The sequence below is a fragment of the Streptopelia decaocto genome (assembly GCF_964273445.1).
Source record: "Streptopelia decaocto genome assembly, chromosome: 1".
NCBI lineage: Eukaryota > Metazoa > Chordata > Aves > Columbiformes > Columbidae > Streptopelia > Streptopelia decaocto.
Window position 1 is genome coordinate 13,686,988 of NC_138663.1, and position 24,091 is coordinate 13,711,078.

The following is a 24,091-nucleotide window of genomic DNA, read 5'->3' on the forward strand; positions in this document are numbered from 1 at the left end:
CATGGGAACCACAGAGCAGCAGTGGATGAAAAGATAAATACTTCAGACTGAAATTATACACTGAAATGATTCAGATTAAATAAAACTTTCCAAGCACAGGCAAACAAGATAAATGTCTCTGAAGACATATATGATTTTTTAGAATGCTACAATGGCCAAAAATCTCCTCCCAAGCTGCAAAACAGTAAAGAGAATTTGGACAGCAAAGTCTTTTCATTTAGAGTTTCCAAACCACTAATGTTCTGAGCATGAAACTTCTTAGATCAGCTGATTCCTCCACAGCTTCTAAAAGTGCAATCAACCGCAGCAACAGAATTCTGACACTTTTACAGAAACAAATACAAGATGCTTGGGAGTACCAGCAATGCCATATTTCCGATGAAGTCTTTATTAATAAAAGCTTCTACTAGTGAATAACAGTAAAACAAGGACTTGCAGTACCGTCACACGCTTGTTACTGTCAAGAGACAAAATTCAACATAAATGTTTTTAAAGAGATAGTAAACTTTCTGTTGTTTATCTTTTACTCAATTTTCCTTTCTTTTTTCTACATACAGAACATCCAACTTGATGGAATTCCGTTTAATTTGTACTTTCCAAGACAGCCATGGTTCACTTCAGATCATAGAGATGCCTCTCAAGTAACTCACAAAATATTCTACTGATACAAATCTGACTGGTATCTTATTTGAGCTGCTTAATCTTGACCATCTGATATGTTTCAAGGCTTCCAAATAGAAACCCAAGTGTAATATTTTCATGGCAGTGCTAACAACACCAATGATGGCAAGAAGCTCATAATTAAAGGCCCCAGATACATGACAATGTGATCAAGAGTTTCAGTGGGAACGGGGCTGAGTCCAAGACTCAGTTCCAATTTAATTGACTGATAATTTAAGAGAGTCCTAGCACGAGGGGTGTGGAGAGAGAGAAAAATGGTTCTGATTATCAAATTTAGCAACTGAATCTTTCCTTATCAGAAAAAAATTGCTTCTGAGCAGCAAATTCATCTTTGCCCTGAAATCTGGCTACTGGGGGCACTGTTGAAAGTACTCTAGCTGGTATCTGAAGAAAGCTTTTCTTCATATAGTTTTGTTTACATAATATTATTTTAAGCACATTTACAGTTCTATATACACACAATATGCATAACTGTATAGTAAGAGTATACAATTGACATTATACTATATCATATGTGCATTTTGTACATAGCTGTGAATCCCATCAAATTCTAATAGAAATTCTAACCCTGTTACAAGTTTATTTTCAAGCACTGCATGTGGGTTTTTTTGTTGACATTTTACAGTATTGTTTCCAGCAGAGCAAAGTTGGCAAGTTCACAGGAACACACGTTCAGGATTGTGTCCAAGCTACTTGCCTCTGAATACTGCTACTCGTTGCCAATCAGATTAACTTTTTACTGTGATGTTACTGGCAAACACTGCTAACAATGCTCAGGTAACTCAGTTCATTTCAAACACTGCTTGAAATGGGAAAGGCAACTGGACAACACAACCATGAAACCAGCCCTACAGAGTACTCGAACTCTTCAGAGTCCTATCAAAACATTAAATGAAAGATGAAAGAAAATTTCCTCTTCAGTTCAGTAGTATCTCCTATATAACAAGCTATAATATACCTAAATAGGCACATTCTTGTATTTGGAAATGTTTCCACTGAACATGATTAAAACCATTCACATGTACACAGTGCAAGAGTTGCTGTAGTATCTGTAAGTAGAGTAAGATCTGGGAAGGAACATTAGGATATAACATTATACTTAAGGAAGTTAATTGAAAACTTTCTGTATCAGAGTTTGTTTCCTTTTAAAAACCAAACAAACATTCTGGGTTGTATGTTAATTAAACAAAACCTACAACTTTTCTGAGGAATGGCAAGTGTTATACACAACAGACACTAGTCAACACCCTCAGAGATAAAAAGGGAGCTTTTTCAGAATAGCAAAAACACTGTCTCAAGTGAGACTCAAAGGTGGGTCGATACTCAAATGGATTTGTAAGGTAGTCTTGTACCTCACACATCTAAACCAGAAGCCAATAGCTACAACTGATTGAAACTGATATGGGTAAGACACATACCACTCCATCTGCAATCTTCCAGTCTGCACAACTTTCATATTTCTGCAGTTGCTTTTCAAACAGTTGTGCTATGGCTCGATGGACGAGTTCATACTGCTCCTGTAATAGATTACCAGATAAAAATAAATGCATGAGATCTTTACAAAGAATAACGCTATATTGCCATAGAATAAAGAGTCGTTAAAAAAAAAAGATACCTTTGTCTGCACTGCAGAATGCCTTTGTGTCCTCATTTCCTGGATTAAATTGAATACATTGAATTCTTCAGGTATTTTCTGAAAAATAGAAGGAAATCAATTACATTGACATAGCTGGTTGTCAGACAGCAATATGAAAGTTGTTTAGACATTAAAAAGTACGTTCAGCTTCTGCAGTTAAAACCAAATCTGTTTTCTCCACATTACAGCTATTTTTTTTTTTTAAAGACAGCAATTCATCTCCAGAACTGGTTTTAAAAATTTGATTTAGACCACATGAGAGCATCTCAGGTGTTCTGAAAATGAGACATACAATGAAAGAATTCATGACACTGCAACATGAATGACAATTCACAAGCTAAAAAGCCCAGAATGAAGTTATCCTTGTACAATATCAGGCTTTAGGAGCTGCAAGATGAAACAGAGATATTGAAAAAGCTGAATTCAAAATCACTTCATATCAAAATACATTTTTAAAATATTTAGAACTGTAAGGTGACATATTTTTATATACAAACTTGTTGCCGAAGGAAAGTCAGTCTATGCTAAAGCATAAATGCAATTAAACTAAACACCCAACCTGTCAAGAGTTCCAGAATATCTTAAACATTTCACTATTTTACAATATTTGGGAAGTCAATCACTTAGGAAATGATGGAATACCACAAAATTTATTATTTTAAGATTCCTTACCCCAGCTTTAAGCAAATTCCATGTATAATCTATGGCACAGATGGCTCCTGTTCTTCCACACCCTGCACTATGAACATAAATGGTTAGGTGTGTTAGAAATCAATTAAATTTGTTAAAGAGATGCTATAAGCTTTATATTTCCAGAGTCCACATAAAAAAAAATACTAAAATCTATCAACTATCATTTTAAGCTCCCTCAACCTGACATTACTGTGTCTTAAAAATTAAAAAAAAAGCAGTATAAAATGGAGTATTATAGTTTTTAATGCAAGTCTTCCATAGCCAACTGGAACTGCTATCATGAAAGACCCTTCAATGCTGATATTTTTATTGCCTCTTTCACCACACAATTGAGTTATCACTGTTCCAATAGGAGGGATTTTGCCCAAGTTTAATGACAGATGTGTTAAATGGTAGAATAGAAAATGTTTAAAGACTTCCTACAGTTTTTTCTCATTTAGTATCACTTCTGTATTTTCTGCTTTTTACCTAAGAACCCCCTAAATCTGAAAGTTATAAAAATGACTGAACTATCACATTTAGCCTTCCTAATAGTATGAATTTTTCTATTTTACAGACAGTTACAATGCATACGCATTTACTACATTATAATTATACTGTTGTAAAGAATCAGCATTCACACCTATATTGATATTCACCCAACATCCACCAGAAACAGGACAAAGTGAAATAGATTCAGCACTAAGTAAGTTCCTCATGGTTTTAGACCTCAGTTACCTAAGAGTGACAGGTTAAAAAAGGATGCAGCTAAAGACAGTAGATCTCTACAGACACTTGCAGAGAACAACGAAGCTCTAAAAAGTTAAGTCTCCAACAATTTGACACTTCACACAGAATCAAAGAATGTCAGGGATTGGAAGGGACCTCAAAAGCTCATCCATTCCAATCCCCCTGCCGGAGCAGGAACACCCAGATGAGGTTACACAGGAAGGTGTCCAGGCGGGTTTTGAATGTCTCCAGAGAAGGAGACTCCGCAACCCCCCTGGGCAGCCTGTTCCAGTGTCTTTCACCCTCACTGTGAAGAAGTTTCTTCTCAAATTTAAGTGGAACCTCTTGTGTTCCAGTTTGAACCCATTACCCCTTGTTCTATCATTGGTTGACACCAAGAAGAGCCTGGCTCCATCCTCGTGACACTCACCTTTTATATATTCATAAACATTAATGAGGTCACCCCTCAGTCTCCTCCAAGCTAAAGAGCCCCAGCTCCCTCAGCCTTTCCTCACACGGGAGATGCTCCACTCCATCATCTTTGTTGCCCTGCACTGGACTCTCTCCAGCAGTTCCCTGTCCCTCTGGAACTGAGGGGCCAGTACTGGACAGAATATTCCAGGTGTGGTCTCAGCAGGGCAGAGTAGAGGGGAAGGAGAACCTCTCTGACCTACTAACCACCCCCATTCTAACACACCCCATGATGCCACTGGCCTTCCTGGCTTATTAAACTGAATTCAGTTTTTCTAACATAGAATACATAAACTTCTGTTGCTTTAAAAAGTATCAGAGAAATTATCAGAAACTGCCAATTCACCGAAACATCTTCATGGCAGTTTAGTTTTAACAGCCCTTCTGTCAGCCAGATTTCAGGTTAAAGATGAAACTGCTGCTCAGAAGCAAAGACTGACCAAGCCGGAACTACAGCCTGCTGATTAGAGATGGTTTTTGTCATATTAGAAGACTGACAGAAGAGTCCTCAGGTAGGGATGGCACCTGCTATGTAGTCTGTCCTATTGAGAGTGGAACCTTCACTCCCATATCTGATTTGCAACTATCTTCAAAGTTTGTTTTGTCCTAATGAGGATTTAAGTGTCTTAAAAACTACAGAATGGTTTCCCTTTCAAAGACTAATTCTTTTCTGATTGATGGTCTGTCTTAAACTGAAATAGAAGCAAAATTTCACTGTGGCATGAGTTTTAAGACAATAAAGACACTATGATTTTGAGCCAAGTTTTGACATGAGGAAATGTTACTTTTTACAAAATGAAAATAAATACAGAAGTTGTGATTTAGAATCAAATCAATGCACCTCATACCAGAAAGTCTAGACTTCAAAAAAATTAAAATGTATATACAATTTTTAAAAATAAATATATTTGATACCTGCAGTGTATACAAATCGGTACATCTTCATGTTCCTGATATTCTCTCATCAAGCTGATCATGTCCAGAATAGAATCAAAAGATGAAGGGACATCATGGTCAGGCCAGTTAACATAATGAAATTGATAGACACTACGAGTCTCCTAAAGGAGAGGGAGGGAAAGAGGTGTTAATGATAAGACTTATTTTAGGAGTTCGTATGAAATAAATAGTTCTGTGAACTACATGAAAGTTACAGCTGCCTATTAAGGTCCATAAAGAACTTTCACTTCATTATATTTAAAGAGACAAAACTGGTGATTTTTCAGAACTGCCCGGGAAAAAAAAGCTTTTTTATATGGAAACTAAAGATGACAATGAACATTCATAGTCCTCCTTTTTACTGCCACCTTTTAAGAACCTGGTGTTATAGTTTAATCATCTTCAAGTTTCAGTCAAACAGTTTTTTCTCCTAGAAAGCAGAATAACTTTGTATATTTATATGAATTTTCATTTCTTTTGCATAGTATTTTGAATGATACTCCACTGAAAATTGAGAAGTGACAAAAGTTTTCATTATTCTGGAAAACCAGAAAGTGAACTTAAAATGATATTACTTCCTATCACAAATCCGTATTTTCCTCCCCAGTCCAAGGCTACACTTAGAATTCTTCAAAATAAAATGAAGAGTCCGTAATTCATTAACAAAATGTGTGCTCACAGAAATCCTGAAGCAAAGTTGTTAAGTAAGGCTGAGGAAAGATGATTTTATCAGCCGTGTAGGTTGAATATCAACATCTCTTGTTAATCCTTTCAGTCACGTTACTCCTTAAAGGAACAACAACCTCGGGCTCTTTGCCAAGATCAAAGGCTGAGTGCAAACTGTAGCTTTTTGTTACTACTTCGTTTTTATGTAGTTCGCAGTCATCCTATTAAAAATTAACTGGAACAGAACTCATGGAAGTCACGTGGCTGAACATGATTTGCACGTGTATTATACATAAGCAAAATAAAAATTAGCTACAGTTTCTGAAGTAGCCAGTTGCCATGACAGTTGGATATTAAAAGTAATCTAGGTTCTGCTTTGAGGTTTTTGATATCTTCTCAGTTCTGTTTTTAAGTGCACCATTTCAATAAGTGTTGCAAACCCCACAGCTATTATGCAGTTAATTTCTGCTGTCTAAAAAGTTGCATAAAATGGTCAATTATGAGCACTCAGGATACCCTAACAGAAGTGAGTTAAGTTTATGCATCCCACTGCAGGCACCGGGCAAGCTACCGCAGCCAAAAATTACCTCCCAAAACCACACCCCTCATAATTAAACAGTTTTCACAACTATTGTGATATCAGTTATTGAACAGGAATAAAGCACTGCTAAACAAAACATAACTGTCAGACTAACCTGTAATAAATAAATTCTTAGTATAGGATGTCAGTTAAAACAACAGGTATTCTGTAAAATACACTGTCAACCTTCATGTTCTTGCAGGACAGCTCTAAACTGATTGTTGTTCACAACAGTTGCTTTTCAGAAAAGTAAACAGACGCTTCAAATCTGACATTTAAGTTTGCAAGAAAGGCTTGAATCATTCATTCTTAACACTTACGAGAAGGCAAGTGCTTTTATTTCACTGAAAACATGACAATTTTCACAATTAACATAACATAGTTATGAAGTACATCTCATATTTTACAGTAGTTTGCGTCATAAGTATTGACTAAGATGAATAAACTCAGTTTCTTCCATAAAGAGACTGATTCATATCATTTACAGTTGCCAGCTTAACAAATAGCATAAACTAACTGGTTTACCAGAATACTTGTCTGGTGAGCTGATTCTACATCTTGAACACTAGGATATCAAACCTTCAAGAATTCCAAAGTCCTGAGTTCACTTCTAAAAAACTACTTTTCTGTCTTGACCCGTGAATTATTGCATACAATTCCCCCATTCTGAAGTGCTCCAAGCAAAAAGACAATGCATCTCAATTTAATCAAGAACATGTCATTTTTCATAGCTATTTCAATTCCAAAAACACTAACTTTTTACTAGCTAGGATGAGAAACTTTGGGGAAAAATAAATTAATAAGCTGTTGTCATTCTCGCTTTATTTTTATTTGGCAATACAAGTACATGAATGGGCATCAGACAGATCTTTTAACAGTGTAAAGCCCTCTTGACAATAAAACTATAGGGCAAATTCTAACAAGTTAACATACTTTACCTCCAAAAAAGATAACTAGAGCAAACAGTTTAGTTTGACATCGTATTTTCAGTTTGGGGAAACTGAAATTCCCCAAGGGTGACAGAAGCTTTCTAGTTGTTAACACGCTGTTGAAGCCCACCACACATACCAGACAAGTAAAGAGTTTCACTACTCTTATATATGAAGTTTTTAACATCACTTCTAAACTTGATGATTTACATGCATACAGAGTCAGCACCTAAAAAAAGTGAAGATATTTTTCCCACATTTTCTCCATTGTATCATTTAAGACCTTTGAGCAACCATTAAAGTTGAGACCGGAAGGGATCATATACTTACATTTTGAAATTCAAGTAATAATGTTCTAATGAAGTAATCTGTTCTTGCTTGCTCAGCTTCCTAAACATGAGAAACCAGTAATGAATTGGAAAAATAGAACAATATGCAGCATACAGTACCTACCTAAAATCCAAAACTTTAAACTCTGATCTCTTTTTTGTTTTCAATTTACTGTGTTTGTACCTACTATTTTCCCAGAAGATGGGGAACCAAAACATAGATTTGAAAACAGTAGCAACTTAACTTGCTACACAAGACATCTGTGAAAGATGCTACTTTTACTTCAAATAAAAATGTGAGTTTTCAAACCAATAAGTGTATAGCTTACTCCTGAGACCATCAATAAACCTTGTAAGAGTATTTCAAAGTAGTTCTTTTGCTTTATTTCTCCATACGTTTATTTGATTTACAGGCTGCCTCCCAGAGCCATCCTTCTATAATGCTTTTGCTGTCTCAACTTCAGTCTCTTATCGCTCTATCCTTTCATTTTTTCCCCTCAATTATTTTCAATTAAGGGTGCATCTGAATGGATCACTACCATTATCTTGTTTGTGCATAGTTTCCACGCTCCCAGAATTTCCAAATCTGCCTTTGGAACATCAAGGAAAGATTATACAGTAGACACCAAACAATATTACTGTACTTAAAGTATCAGTAATATTAAAATTTGAAGATACCTTTAAAAGCTTAGCATTATAGCTTCCCACAGTGAATTAGGGAGACCACATATGCTTTAATATATTTTTATCTTCTACTAGGAATTTACCACTTTCTGTCAAGGAAACAATCGCCCTATTTTACAGGTTTAAAGGAGACAGTGCACAGCTGGAAGCAATGGAGCCCATAGGCACCACTGTACCCAAAGGTAACACATACCATCAATTAATGTCCACACAATCCCAAACAAATACTTGCCAGGTATGTGACCACCACCCACCAGGTACAGTTTTTAAAAAAACAAACCCAAAACCCACATAAAAACCCAAATCCATAAGCCAATTTTTAAATCAAGGTACGAAGAGGCTGCTCAGAATCTCTATAGGCTAAAATTCATAATTATATTCTTTCCTGGCCAGATTTAATTCTTTGTAGACAATTTCAAAGTGGGATTAAGAACAGCTTGATGAATTGGCAGGCTAGCTCTTTCTGAACAACTTAAAGAACTTCAGCTAGAAAATAGCAGCTATTCCTGTCCAAACCCAGACAGCTTTAAGTTAAGAAGAAGAAAACACAGTTTTGAGATCAGTTAGGAATGGATCAATTCCACTGTTTTAGAACAAGTGAACAACTACAGCCAGTCATGAGCTCCAATGTAAAAAGTTCACAGTAAAATCCCTTATACTGACAACAGTTATACTCAAGACTTTAATGGCAGGTTTCATTCATATCATAATAGTAACTGATGGAATGTAATAGAACCTGATTAAACTACCATGTGGCATGATTAAAAATAAAGACACAATACTGAGTTTTCTTTCAACACCACAATGATGTTAACGCCAGAAAGAAAAAGTGACAAAAAAAAAACAAAATCCAAAAAGTTTGCCAAATTCATCATCCGCTGCATCATAAAAATATTGATAATCCAGGGGCAACACTCAATTAAGGAAATCCTGCTAGTCCATCACTAGAAGCTGGCAACAAGGAGAAGGATCATCCTATAAGTGGCTTTTTTTCTGTTCTCTTCCCTTAAGCAATCAGGCTGTCATAGAACACAATGTGATAAACTGGACTGTGCCTGGCATCATCCAGAAATGCAGTCTCGATGATGCCATCACAACTCTACAAGCTACAAGCTGGACAAACAGGCCACAAACGTGTTTAAAGCAGGAAGGAATAACAACACAAACAGGCGTGTACAAAGGCAACCAGGTACTACCCCACACCTGAGGAACGCTGATCATACTGATTTTTTCAGCCAGTGCATCCTCAGCCATACCCTGAAAAATGACTTTTGATTATCCAGCTTCCTCTGCTGAGGAAAGATGAGTGCAGACCCCATGGGCGCACACTCTTGTGTGATGCTGAGATGACAGGTGCCAAAAGAATGATTACTTTCAATTCCCCACTGTGATAGCTGTAGGAAATACCCACAGTCCCTCTCCCTGCCTATTAATTTGCAAGTATCAAAACTGGAAGAGGCTCTAACAGTTCTGCTCAGAGATCAGAACTCCTGATAACGCTGACACAACATGCAACGGAAATGTTCAGGTTTCCTCCATCTTTCTGCAATCGTGACTTACTTGACAGTTACCCCCTGGGAATTCTCTAGGAAAAGATTCAAACCTAATGGTATCTGCTCCTCATTTTTGGCTTGATTTTAAAAGCAACATTAGAAGCAAAGGAAGTATTTGCAAATAAATCTGTATCTGTTGCCAACGGAAACAAGTTTTAAAAAATTATGAGTTAAGTTTCCATTCTCTTTATTCATGCTAATTAACTTTATGTAACTTAAAGAAAACCTATTTCAGTGTTAATTTAATTTCTCATGCACATCCACAACACACAAGTCATAACTAAAACAGCTGCATGAATATTATTTCATTTCTTCAGTATAGTACAAACATTCAAAACTCCACCAAGTAAAGCAGAAAAAATGATACACAAAGATGCAAGACCCAGGTTTCCCTACTTTTCTCAAAAAAAAAAAAAAAAAAAAATTCACAGAAAATTCAAAAAACCACACAATGAAGATACACACATTGTCTTTCATTGCAATCCTTTGAGACTATTTGTGTAAGGTTTGGTACCAAACAATTGAAAAACATTTGTTTCGGAATAAAATAACTGTTCAACAGAGTTTGTAAGTTGCAAAAGCATTAAATCCTTCAAAATTAATTTATAAAGCTTTATACTTACACAAGAAACACGAAACGGTCCAAAAGTTACAGCTGCTTCTCCATACAGAGGCCAGTAACGTTCACATTTTTTCTGTGAAAGCAAAGAATCCTAATTTAATTCATGTGTAGTCCTGAAAGATGATGATTAACAGAAGAAGAGCAGACAGAATGATAATCTCAAATGCTTTATTCTCTCTCTTATTTGGTGCTTTTCTTTGACATCTGTGTCCCGGTGCCTTGCGGGACTTCTAAGACTGCAAAATATATTTTCTTTTGGATACCAAAAGAATACCAAAAGCCCAGATGACCAATCAATACAGCCAAAAGACGCTTTGTGAATTAGGACGTGAACTGTATGCCTGCCTACACATGCACAAGCACATATTGTAGAAGGGGAAGTGATAAGAGTTGGAGTTTTTTTGAAAGTTTGGAGTTCACAACTACTCCGGACCACTTTTTCTTTGTTTTTATGAGCTGAGAAGGAAAATAGTAGAGATATTTAAAATACGGTTTTCACAGCTGTATAGATTGACAGGAAATTCTAAAGGACTCAGGATTTTGATAGTTGGCCAACATCCCACAGAGGAGGATTTTTTTCCACAGTGACATGACCAGAAACAGACCACTGGTACCATTCTGTCTACGAACCTGTATATTCCACTGAGATGATTCCTAAATAATAATGTAACACTATAAGCAGAGCCAAGATAAGCAGTCACATCCACTACTTTCTACGCATACAAATGCAAGAATAGGCATTCTCATTCAATCTGGCAGATTATTTTTACAGTTACGGATTTGCCATATGAAGCTTCACAGGTATTGCCATATCGCCCCACGCAAGCAACACTTATTAATTTTTGTACTTAGTATACATACCCTTCCCATTTCAAATTCTCGACAGGCCATGACAATTATCTGAAAAGAAAAAAGGATGCTTGAAGTTAACTGGTTTTCCATCAAGTAAATTCACCAGCACTTCACTGCTTGCTTCTATCTGGGCAGATACTGATACTCCTTAATTGGTTACTACTACTACTACTACTATTTTCCTACCTGCACATGCATGCTCTTCTAATGCTAAAGTAGTATCCAAATTTCATCCTGCACAAGATAATCAGCAACACTAATACATTTTAAGGCTACTTAATTTGAATTTACTGTAAGCCTGTACAAATGCCTCATTTATTTATTTATTCAGCCTAACTATAAGGTCTAACCTTATTTATAAAAATATAGAACTGTTTCCAGATTGGAAGAAAGAGTTATATTTGCTTAAAATAGGTGCTGAAACCTATTTAAAAAACAAGAATCAGATTTCTTAGGTGAAGCTACTTCAGATACATTAATGTGAACAGCACACTATAAATACACCAACTGATAAGCTATTTGTTACAATACCATGGAATCATCAAATATCAGCTTAGAACTGACCTCAAGGATCATCTGATCCAACCTGTCTAATAAGTAACCAGGATTTAAGTGTCAGATTAAAAGTATTTTCAGAAACAATTTTTAACAGTACTTAAAAGTTAACTCCTGACAATACGTGTTTAAAAACAGATACAGAATATATAAACGAACAAGTATCCAAAATTAGCATAAATAGAAAGGTAGGCTTATTTATTTGTTTCACATGCTGTTTCTGCATCTGATTTTCTCAGTCCACATTAAGTCACAGTTGTAAGGTCTCCTACAGGACACATGTAACCAAGCACCAATCTATTCATAAATGTGCTTTATTTCATACTCATTTTATAAAACAATTACCTTGAATTTACATTATTAAATTTAGTTTATAACATAAATGATATATAGGATGCTACTTAAACTATGAAAGTGAGAAGTAAATGGACTAAATCACTGTCAACATTTTAAATAATAATAGCCAGCTCAGGCAAAAGCCACACAATCACTGTGCCATGAAATAAAGTAATAGCCAATTGTGGTTTTTAAGAAGGTACTTACAGCAACATTGTATTCCCATATCATCCTCCAGAAGTCTATTACTGTATTTGCTAATGGTCCCTGGGTGGCAACATATGCTTTTGGCCCATGTACTCCCTAGGATTGTGAAAAGGAGCTATTAATGTTTAGAAATAAAATTTATCTGCACTGAATAAAAAAAAAAAGTATTTAGGTTATTACAATGTAAAATTAGAGTTACTTTTTTTTTGATCCAGCAGGAAGGGTGTATACGAAATATGGGTCCTATGTACATTAGCGGGAATTTTGCTGGTGTTTTTAAGGAAGCCCAAGATTATAACAGCTACTGTGCAGCCAGAGACTGTAACAGAAAATACTGAATTTGTGTGTTTAGATTCTGAGGATTCCCTTTCAGACGGTATTTTCTTTATTACTCAGACATTTAATGACGAAAATTTGGAAGTCTTTGTGCCAAAAAGCAACCCTTGGAACAAATTTAAGTTCCCCCCTCCCAGAAATACATTTCAAAAAATCAAAGATATAAACATTTATTTTATATAAAGCTTGAAGACATTACATACAGCTTTTCAAGCTGAACGTTCAATAAATGAAGGTTATAGGAACACCTACATCTCAATAAGCATGACTATGTAGAAGCACTATCAGAATAAGCTACAAGGTAAATCCGAGATATTCACACTTTGAAACAAAAGCGTAACAGGTTTTTAGCCAAATTCTGGTTTCTCTTTAAGATTGTCACATGTCATTCCATTGCCACACTTCTGCTATGGACAGGAAGAAGTGCATATTAACATATACGATTTGTCAAATACTTTATTTATTATCCCTAAAAACAACCTCTCTTAGAATCTGGTATTTTTAACAGTATCAACTGTTAAAACAATCATATCTGAATATTCCTACGGTATAAAGTTCAAGTTTCGTTGCCTGACACTTCAGAATGAAGTATTATATATTATACTCACATTTAGAGTAATATTAAAACATAAAACTTGCTTTATAAATGGTGTAATGTTCACAAATTTATTCAAGCCATATTAAAAGAAAATCTTTCCTCACAGCTTTAAATTCTTGTCTCAGACTATAATTTTAAAGCTGCACTGACATGAAAGAAAAGGGTAAAAATAATTTGTAAACTTTCAAGATAGTAATACATACCTTAATAAAGTTTGCATTGATGTAGTCTGAATCTTGCGGGGGAGTTTTTAAGGTCAGTTTAACCCGGCTATGATCAACTAAAAGAAGAATTATTTTTTTAAACAATAGCTACAACACATAAATCAATATGTAAAAGTAAATATATATAGTACTTATTATATTATGCAAGAAATTAAGCATTAAAGAATGTTTTCCAAAGCTAAGTCACCCAAGCAAGTCAGTCAATTTATGGGTAAACCAAGCCAAGTAGAGATGAGCAGAGCAGCTCCTACCACTATGTGCTTCTTGTGCTCAGGTTTACAGAGCACCAGCTACTGGAATTCTAAGAGCAATTCATTACAAAGAGGCAAAATTCAACTGATCAGAAGTAATCGACACTGCAGTTACACAGCACTAGCACAGATCACGATGGTCAGAATTAAAGGCACGAAGGAATAAAGCACCAGGGCACAGGTAAAGCAGCAGGCAGGTCTGCACAGCCCTGCCAAGGGCGAGTCCATTAAGTACTACTGCATGAAACGTGCCCCAGGGCTCATTGCTCAGGCACAGGCTGATCTGTCCCCCCAATGCTGGGCTATGCCCTTTGCTGGGGCAATTCTGAACTAGAAACAGCAGATTCCTTCATTTAGGGCGTTTTGACATTGCAAGTTTCTGCCTCGCTCATTACTGACTGTCTCAGAGAAAGCTGCTTATAAAACAGTAGATCCTTGGAGACCAATATCCTCAGCGGTCTTAAAAATAGCCTTTATTACTTGTTGACAGAATAAACTAAACATCTTGGAATTCCCTTAGGTGTTGAAAACAAAAAAAAAAAAAATAAGTGCATCTTTAATATAGAAACAACTCTGTGATTGTGAGAGAGAGAGGAGGTGGTTGGCAGGTTCACCAGTCCTTCCAGCTCTTGTTGATACCAACACTTCCTAGCTGGCACAGAAAAAAACCCTTCAAACTACCTCTACAATAAAGGTTGTTTTTGTTAATTTAGTACTACAAGGAACTGGAAATCCAGACAAAAAAAAATATTTTCAAGCTGGGGGAACAGAAGTATCTGCAGAAACAGCATCTGCTTGAGTAATATCTGTTACATTCTGCTCCCAGGGTCAATTCCTCAACCACAGAACAGCTGCTAAAACTTTCATTAGAGCTAAATTCAAGAAAAAAAATTAAGTCTATTTTAAAAAGGGAAATGTGGTGGGGTTTTTTTTGTTTGGTTGTGGTTTATTGTTGTTTTGTTTGTTTGTTTTTTGTCGAACCGTCACTGGTAATAGAACAGGGAACCATGTCTACAAGAAGTTCATGGTAGGAGTTATTAATATTTCTGAAAAGAAAACTCTTCCAAAAAGCTTCCAAGACACTTGCTTCCAAGATGCTGAAATTTTCTGCCAGAGTGCTGATAACACACAAGAAATGTTTGCATCACCATGTAATGCTTCCTAAAAAAAGCTCAAGTGTAGAGTACAAGACATTTAGATAACAGATGGAAGACAACACTCTCACATAAAGGCCTGGAGAAACCCTTAAAACATATTACACATACTCTCACACATACAATGTGAAAGCAAGAACACTTCATAAGCATGCAATGGTATCACAGATTTAATAGCAAAAACTAGTTCTAAATGGCAGATTAGACTAATTAAAGTGGTAAGCTAATGAGGACTCCTATGTTCCCAGCACAGTAGGTCCAAAATTCTATTGCGGTTTCCAAATGTCAACATCTCCAACCTGTCTGTATCCACTATGGCTCAGCTCTTTCAGTATTGGGTCTGAGACAGAATTCTCCAGGGAAAGTTCCATTGCAGGTTCCCAGTTCAGAAGATTAAGAACTTGGGTATTTATATATAGCTTAAGGGTTCAGTTGGCAATTACTAACTGGTGTCTTCTGGTAACCAGTGAACACCATGTTTCATGTAGCTATCATTCCAGGTGGGTCAGTAAACTGTCATGTGAACATGCACACATCTTTTTCTCTGAAGTCAGTACTGAGTTGATATTGAGGTACTGATCTCTCTGGTAGCAATAACAATTTCTGATGAATACAGCACTAATCTCCATTTAAGTTATATCTGTAAGTTGATAAGTTACATCTGTAAATTGATAGGCAAAGTATTATTCCCCCCCCCACCTCCTTTGACGTTTGCTCATTTTCCCCACTGTGATCTGTGTACCCTTTCAGATCCCAGTGACTGTGTTTTTATTTTTATGCAGATGAAAGGAAAGCGCATGTACCACTCTAGTTGCAGCCATTCACTACTACAGTAGCTATTGTTTTGTCAACTCAGCCCAGGCTACCAAGATTTTGCTATATTGTTCATGGTCTATCAAAATGCCAGCACATAAGAAAGATTATATCAAGTTTTAATAATAAGGCAACAATAACAACTTGCCCTCTCTTTTTCACTCCAACCATCAACTATTTCCTCCCAAGTGAAAAAACAAACAAAAAACAAAAATAAAACAACAACAAAGAACAAACCCAATGCTATTTAACTATTTTGCTGCAGTACTATTTACTACTATGTTCTACATATATTCTCCAGCAAAATATCAATACACATGCCTTCCCTTCTCAGTGCAGCAGCAAGCACTATACCCTTCTTGTTAACCAGTCTTGTTAAACAGGGCCTGTGGCTTTGAGGCAAAGTTTACTGCTCAAAGTGTTGCTCCAAATGCTGATAAACAGTAAAAATTCCAGTACTAGAAACATGGAGCACACAACAATTTGAAACATGCAGTAATTCAATGGAGTTTATTACTGCAACACATTTTGAAAATGAAAACTAATGATACTTAAGACCATTTTCCAGTTCTAATGGGTTATAACCCTCCTAACACTTCTGAGAAAGCTGAGCAGAGGAAGCTGTACCTGCTGCTAATCTTCTGGGATATGAAAAATGGCATTTGTCAGAGGTCTTTCCTTTAACCTGTCAGCTGTTCATACAGAGAAGCAGAGGAAGAACAGCTGAAATCCATGGCCTCAGGAGCTACAAAAACTGAGCTGCTAACAGGTGATCTTGGCACTAGAGATCACCAGTCTGTTCCATCCACAACTTGCTGGTTTTAAATTTTAACTTGTGCTCTCTCTTGTTTTCTGTGTTTGTACATTAAACAGAATTTCATTTGGGCTCTAGCACAATGCAAACCAAAGATAATCACGCACTGGAAGTTCTCTGACATCATTTGCAGAGATCTATTTTATTTCAAACCCCAAAACCAAGGTTCCTTAGGGCTTCTTAAATTTCATTTAGAGTTTCTGCTGACATGTGTTGTTTTATACCATGAACAACATGCTCGCAAGGAAAAAATACAGTCAGTACCAAGTAGAGTTTTAGACTATTCCAAGCTAAAATGAAGATATCAGCTTCATATGGCTTGCAATCTAGCACACATTTTATCCTTAGGTGATATCTCACCTAATAAAATATACAAGCATCCACTTACGTTGCCTGCCAAGTTAAAAATAAAACATTTATAAAAGCTGTCTTTCAGAAATTATCTCCAATTTTTCTTTTCAGTAAGAACTAAATACTAAAATTCAAAATACACTAAGAATAACAAGCACTTTCATTTGTCTTCTATTAGCATGTAATTCAGACTTACATGGCAATATATCCTTGTATCTATTCTTTTTAACATTTTCTTCTTTTTCTCCAGTAGCTGTTGGGTAGATCTTCTCTGTTCTGTATTTTGTTGATAATCTTCTCAACCTCTGAAATAAAATATTTATGTTATCTTTTCAAGTCTCAAGATAACAGAAACATCACTAGGTATTAGCTTCATTGATGAACTATAAGAAGATCACTCAAAAATACCTCTTCTCTCCTTTTACAATATTCACTATGATGAAATTTAAAAAAAAAAAAACAAACAAACTAATAATACAATATTTTTAGATCATCAGCAGTTTACAAACAAGTTGACATCAGCTCTACACATGATGAGACACGGAACTTTGGAAAAGCCACTGCAGCAGCAGTATGGCTGTATTTTATTTAGGAAATACACTGCCCTGTTACAGAGTAACAACTACATTAAGAATACCTGTATGAAACACAGAAATCTGTTATGGCTCTGAACAGCTGGAGGAGGAGCAGAGAGCAGGCTGGCTCAGGAACAGCTGCTGGCAGCAGGTACTTTGCTCTGAAACCCACGGCTTCCACCACACTGACAACTAAACCAAAAGCAAATTCTGACATTTAACAGGCATCACCTCCTAATGCCCAAATCATGTTGAGTTTCAGGCTCACCCAGAGAAAGGTCTCTGCCTCTCAGGTACGAGGTATTCGCAATTAAGATGACTGACAGGAGGTCTGCTGTATTCACAATGTCATTTTTTCCCCCTCCATCTATTTCAAATCCTAGACATTTGAAACAGTCAAACCTCAGATAACAAAACGCAGGCCCTGCCTTCCAGCAACCTAGGAAGTAACAAAAGCAACACAGCTTTTATCATCCCACTCAAATTAGGCCTTTTCAACCTTAAAACTGAGGAGGAAGACGAGTATAAATTCTCTTTGAGGAAAAAAATACAGAAGGAGCCATGAACGTTCATTATTTTACATTTTATAGACATCCAGACTTAAAATGTAACCTGAAGAACTCAAAGTTAACTCTGGCTTCCAGTTAAAGCTGGGTGGTAGCAAAACCAGCCACCCATCTACACTGACAACACGGTGGTGAGGTATATCACAATCTTCTTCTGGAGGCCATACAGAGGGATCTGGACCAGCTGGATTGTTGGGCTGAGGCCAAGTGTATGAGGTTCAACAAGGCCAAGTGCCTGGTCCTGCACTTGGGTCACAACAACCCCAGGCAGCGCTACAGGCTCAGGGAAGAGTGGCTGGAAAGTGCCTGGGGGAAAAGGACCTGGGGGTGTTGATTGACAGCAGCTGAACATGAGCCAGCAGTGTGCCCAGGTGGCCAAGAAGGCCAACAGCATCCTGGCTTGTATCAGGAATAGTGTGGCCAGCAGTACCAGGGAAGAGATTGTCCTACTGTTCTGGGCACTGGTGAGGCCCCACCTGGAATCCTGGGGTCAGTTTTGGGCCCCTCACTACAGGAAAGACATTGAGGTGCTGGAGAGAGTTCAGAGAAGGGCAACACAGCTGGTGAGGGGCCTGGAGCACAAGTGTGATGAGAAGCAGCTGAGGGAACTGGGGCTGTTCAGCCTGGAAAACAGGAGGCTGAGGGGAGACCTTATCGCTGTCTACAACTACCTGAAAGGAGGGTGTAGCATAAAGGGTGTTGATCTCTTGTCCCAAGTTACAAGTGATAGGACAAGCGGAAATGGCCTCAAGTTGCACCAGGGGAGGTTCAGATTGGATATTAGGAAAATATTCTTCATGAAAAGGCATTAGAACAGGCTGCCCAGGGAAATGGTAGAGTCACCACCCCGGAGATGTTTTAAAGATGTGTAGATGAGGTTCTTAGGGACATGGTTTAGTGCTAGAGTTTGGTTATGGTTGGACTCTGTGATCCTGAGGGTCTCTTTCAACTGAAATGATTCTATGATCAAGAGGAAAAGCAAGAACATAGCTTCAAAGAAGTTTAATATTTCCACTGAATGGTATTCTCCATGTGTAGAAGGATAGAGATTGTTCACGTTCCACTCCCTCCACCTTTGATGCTTGATTATGATGGCTGAAGTTCCAAAATGTTCATGGCTTGCTTTCTTTTGGTCAAGGGGGAGAATTGGGGCAGTCAGTTGCTAGTTAAAAATATACATGTTCTTTACCACTGACTATGCAACAACATACAGGCAGAAGGACATAATAAATACGATTATTTGGCTGGAAAGCCAGTTTTCTTCATGAGTTCTTCTAAAACTACTAAAACACTTGGGAGACTCATGGCACAATTCATTTTTTTTAAAAAAAGAAGGAAAAATCCATTGGCAACTCAAGTCCTCCAATAATTCTACCAGCTAAAAAGGAAAAACACTTCCATAAAATTTGTCTGGATATAGTGAAAAACCAGCTAATTTTATATGCAAATGTAGATAAAGCTTGGCAATCCATAAAAGCAGTATTTACAGAGCAAAACCAATGGCAAGGTAAAACAAAAAAAAAAAAAGGCAAATCAAGAAGTACCAGTTTTCAGACTCTCTTCTCCAAGGACTTAATCACAGATTAAATCACTGAACACTAAGAAGAGTAACAGAATTATCACACAGGATTGTTTTCTTCAAGTGCATTGCTCTTGAAAAACTTGCAATGTTAGTCAGTGAAGAAAAAACAGTAAGTATTTGGAGTTGGGACAATAAGTCTCTGACCACACAGTAATTGAAGTGCTAAATAAATTATCTAAAAACGCTGCTACAATGAAGAATAGGAAGATTCAATTTGTGAAGAGACATGTAAACAGTTCCAGGCAAGAGGAAGCTTCCATGCAGAGCACACACAGAAGCCTGGTTTGTAACACGGTACTGATGTAAAGAATACCACTGCACGTGGGAGAAACATTGCCATGTGTAACACTGACCTTACTGCGTCAAACTAAAAAACACTGCCTGTGCTTGTTTCTGTTATGTTTTCTTTTTTCTTCTCTCTTACCACTTTTTATGGGACTAACATAATGAGAAAAAGTAATAGAAGTTTAGAGGAAATAAGACCTCTAAAAACCTTGAGTCAAAGCACAAACTATTTTGCGTGACAAAAGATACACTCGAGGAAGTGATTCCAGAAAAAGGTTGGGTATCAAAAAGCACCCTAGGAAGATGATCCCTTTTGCTTCACCCCATTCTAAAGAAATACAAGAATAAACGCTTCCACAGATACAACTTGAACCTACTGTAAGCCAAAAAGGCTGCAGTGATGAGTAGCAACTTCTGTGTTCCAGAAAGTGGTGCTACAAGAATTCAGCATAGCCTTCTCCCTAGCATGATTCAATAGCTGTAAAAGTTGCTAAACAGACTGGAAAGTAAGTTTAGCACACCCTGGCTCTGAGGCAAAAACTAGAAATTAAATACAGGTTGATTTTAACACACATCCGTTCCTAAAATACTTTAAGACTCATGCTTAATGCATGCTTGCCAGCTGTTCTGTGACAGAACAGCTCATAGAAGATAACTAAGTGCAGTCCTGAGAGCAATCACAAAGAGTAAGTAGCACTCTTCACAGTTTGTAGTAGTATGTGCTACATAGAACAATGTCTACTTTATGCTTTGGAAGAAGAATTGACTAAAGAGTAAGGAAAGAATTCTGAAAATTGAGCTTTGAGTGAACTACCACAGGCAGGGAAAAGTGCCAGACTCAAGAATTTGCCCTACACTCACAGACAATTTCTGCAGAAAGCTCTTGGGATGTGCGCACACAGCCTGCTGGAGGATGGGAGAGGTTCAGGGCTTCCCAGATACAGCCTAGAGCGACCAGAAGGAGGAGAATGTACTCAACAGCAGAAGGACAGGAAAACAGAAGAAAGAATTCTGTTCAGACTATGGTAAGTTGATGACAAGATAGCCAGTAAGATCTGTCAGTCCAGTTTCATGCTAATTCATAATATATATATATAAAAAAAAAACCAACCAACTGTCCACAGTACAAAGCACCATTCATTCGGGTTAAGCCAGTAAACCACCAAATCACTTCCCAGAAGATATTCAGACGCCAACAGCAGGGACAGAGAGATCCAGCCTGGTGCCTCTGCAGATAACAGCAGATGCTTCCATAAGACTTGCATATTCACTGGAACTGCTACTTTGGTATCACAAAATCTTCATTTGTATGTTGTTTTAAGGACAAAATGGTCAAAAGTGTATATTCATGATTCATCATGCTTAAAGAACTACATTCACAAGGCCTTAAGTTCCATTCTCATTAGAAAAGCTCAAGTTTAATTCTGCTTATTCATTGCATGACAGAAGTGGGTTGTGGGATGGTGACGAACACTTACCACATGTGATGGTGAGGGGATGAGCCTCTGAAACAATTTGCTTTTCAGAAACATGCTCCAACTTCCACAGTGATTTTCTACTTCAGTGTTTTTTACAAAAAGACAAACCAGTTTTTCAAACCCAACTTGTAGAATCCTATCATTTTAAGAAGAGCTTAGCCCAGTCACTCCAGGAAACACAGATCTCCGACTTTCACAGTCAATCTGTTTAATCTTTTTATTTTAGAATGCCTGTAAAGACAAGTTGCTTAGTACCAAAGAAATGTTTGTGGATTAAAGAAAATATTTGTATTGCCTATTGAGATTTGAAGAATTCACTTTAAAAATAGAAATACCCAAAGAGCTGAAAACCAAAGAAAAGCTTCCATAACAGTTACCTTAAAAATCAAAGCATAAAAGAAGATACTAGGAAATACTTTAAAAATGTTGTATTAATGCACTCATTTCATAAGACAGCTATTTCTGTCATAAGCTTGACATTGCATTGTTCTTACTAGCAGCAGGGGCAGGAAAACAGATAAATTATGTCCAACTGTGCTCTCACTCTAATAATTTTGATAAATACTAATTTCCTAGTACTTTCATACAGCAAGAAAAACATACCTGTAAGGATCAATGTGAACCAAACTATCATAAAAATGTCAAAATAACTATCTTCTGGTTATCTATAGTCAGATTACAGAGGTTTCAGATTCTGTACCAATATTATTATATTATGACCATGAGCCAGCACTGTGCCCTTGTGGCCAGGAAGGCCAATGGCATCCTGGGGTGTATTAGAAGAGGGGTGGTTAGTAGGTCAAGAGAGGTTCTCCTTCCCCTCTACTCTGCCCTGCTGAGACCACACCTGGAATATTGTGTCCAGTTCTGGGCCTCTCAGTTCCAGAAGGACAGGGAACTGCTGGAGAGTCCAGCGTAGGGCAACAAAGATGATTAAGGGAGTGGAGCATCTCCCTTATGAGGAAAGGCTGAGGGAGCTGGGGCTCTTTAGCTTGGAGAAGAGGAGATTGAGGGGTGACCTCATTAATGTTTACAAATATACAAAGGGTGAGTGTCATGAGGATGGAGCCAGGCTCTTCTCGGTGACAAACAATGGTAGGACAAGGGGTAATGGGTTTAAGCTGGAACATAAGAGGTTCCACTTAAACTTGAGAAGAAACTTCTTCTCAGTGAGGGTGACAGACACTGGAAGAGGCTGCCCAGGGAGGTTGTGGAGTCTCCTACTCTGGAGACATTCAAACCCGCCTGGACACATTGCTGTGTAGCCTCATCTAAGTGTTCCTGCTCCAGCAGGGGGATTGGACTGGATGATCTTTCGAGGTTCCTTCCAGTCCCTAGCATTCTATGATTATGAACACAGAGATGCAAAAGAGATGCTTTTGTCAAAAGACAACTCAAGTGCAGACTTATATCTCAGATATAGCACTGCTCAAATGGGGCTCTAACTTTCTAAAATTGCTTTGGTTCCAGAAGTATCTTATCTTAATGCCTCTACAAAACCAACTGGAGTTTCCCTGCACCACTCTCTGATTACCAAAGGCTCCGGGAAACACCAAGACAGGCTGACGCTAACAAACTCAACTGGAGGATGGACTATTCTGAGCCAGGAGTGTCTCTGCAGCTCCAGGTTGTAATAGCAGGGAATAAATGAACACAGGGAGCTGGGCTTCCTTCAGTCACTCTGCCAGAACAAGAGCTGCCTGCCCCAAGTTTCTGGGAAAGTCAGATCCGGTAGAGCTGAATGAACACTGAACTGTCCCGAATGGGATAACAGTGCAGGAGGTAACCCAGGGTAAGTGCAAATAATGCAGAGTCTACAATAATTGCAGGCATCATTCTTGCATCCAAGTCCCCCAACTATCTCTGTGGTCTACATTCATACATGAAACACTTGGCATCTGTAAATAAACACAGAATGAAAAGACCTACATACAAGACAATGTCAAAAGAGTCTAAGCTAGCAATTAGTTATCCTACTAATACATACTAAACTACAGATAAAACTAATTTTCAGAGTATCCCTTTCACCACTTTGCCTTAGAAGTATTTGAAAAACAGCATGCACCTGTGACACGTCAACCTTTCCCCAGTCACTCCTGTCAGATCTCAGGCAACAACTATTTTTAAGAATTCCTAGCCTTCATGATAGAAGGAAAAAAAGCCTTCCCAAACACTATTCAAGCATAAACAATGAAAGGAGAATTATTTGGTTCTGTAAAATAAAATCTTCACTGTGTCTCAGCATTCACAGATGGCTTCGGCTGCAAGGAACAGGCCGGCAGTCTGGATTTAACCTATTTCTCTGAAATAAAGCCCTGAAAGGAGATCACAAGCAGAACTGATAGAATGAACAAGACACAGGAGGAGGAGTTTTCACTACCTTGGCACTCTCTTCCAGCAACACCTCCTCACTCACAGGCTCTTGGTGCTCCAAGGGAATCTCTGCCAAAGTGATTAACAGGCAAGCCTGGTAACTACAGTCCCTGGGGAGCTCCATCATCCATGTTTCACAGCAGGGCAATGACGGGTCTAAAAACCCCCCTGCATTTGAGGAAGCTTTTGTGACCTGCATAAAAGAAAAATTCCTCCAAAATTACCCAAGGAACTGAGAACAGCATCATTTCCA

At 37.6% G+C, this 24,091-nt stretch overlaps 1 protein-coding gene across 2 annotated transcripts in view; it reads right to left on the bottom strand.

Moving 5' to 3' along the window:
- The window catches only part of PTPN12 (protein tyrosine phosphatase non-receptor type 12), a 74,998-nt gene that overhangs the window by 24,859 nt on the left and 26,048 nt on the right, over positions 1–24,091 (bottom strand). For both annotated transcript variants that reach the window (XM_082043892.1, XM_082043891.1), the window contains exons 2-11: positions 17,176–17,284; positions 13,576–13,652; positions 12,439–12,534; positions 11,350–11,388; positions 10,490–10,561; positions 7,631–7,690; positions 5,105–5,247; positions 2,990–3,056; positions 2,297–2,374; positions 2,100–2,198 (exon numbers count right to left, since the gene is read on the bottom strand). In XM_082043892.1, the coding sequence (XP_081900018.1) occupies positions 2,100–2,198; positions 2,297–2,374; positions 2,990–3,056; positions 5,105–5,247; positions 7,631–7,690; positions 10,490–10,561; positions 11,350–11,388; positions 12,439–12,534; positions 13,576–13,652; positions 17,176–17,284 (840 nt within the window). The remainder of the gene's footprint in view (positions 1–2,099; positions 2,199–2,296; positions 2,375–2,989; positions 3,057–5,104; positions 5,248–7,630; positions 7,691–10,489; positions 10,562–11,349; positions 11,389–12,438; positions 12,535–13,575; positions 13,653–17,175; positions 17,285–24,091) is intronic.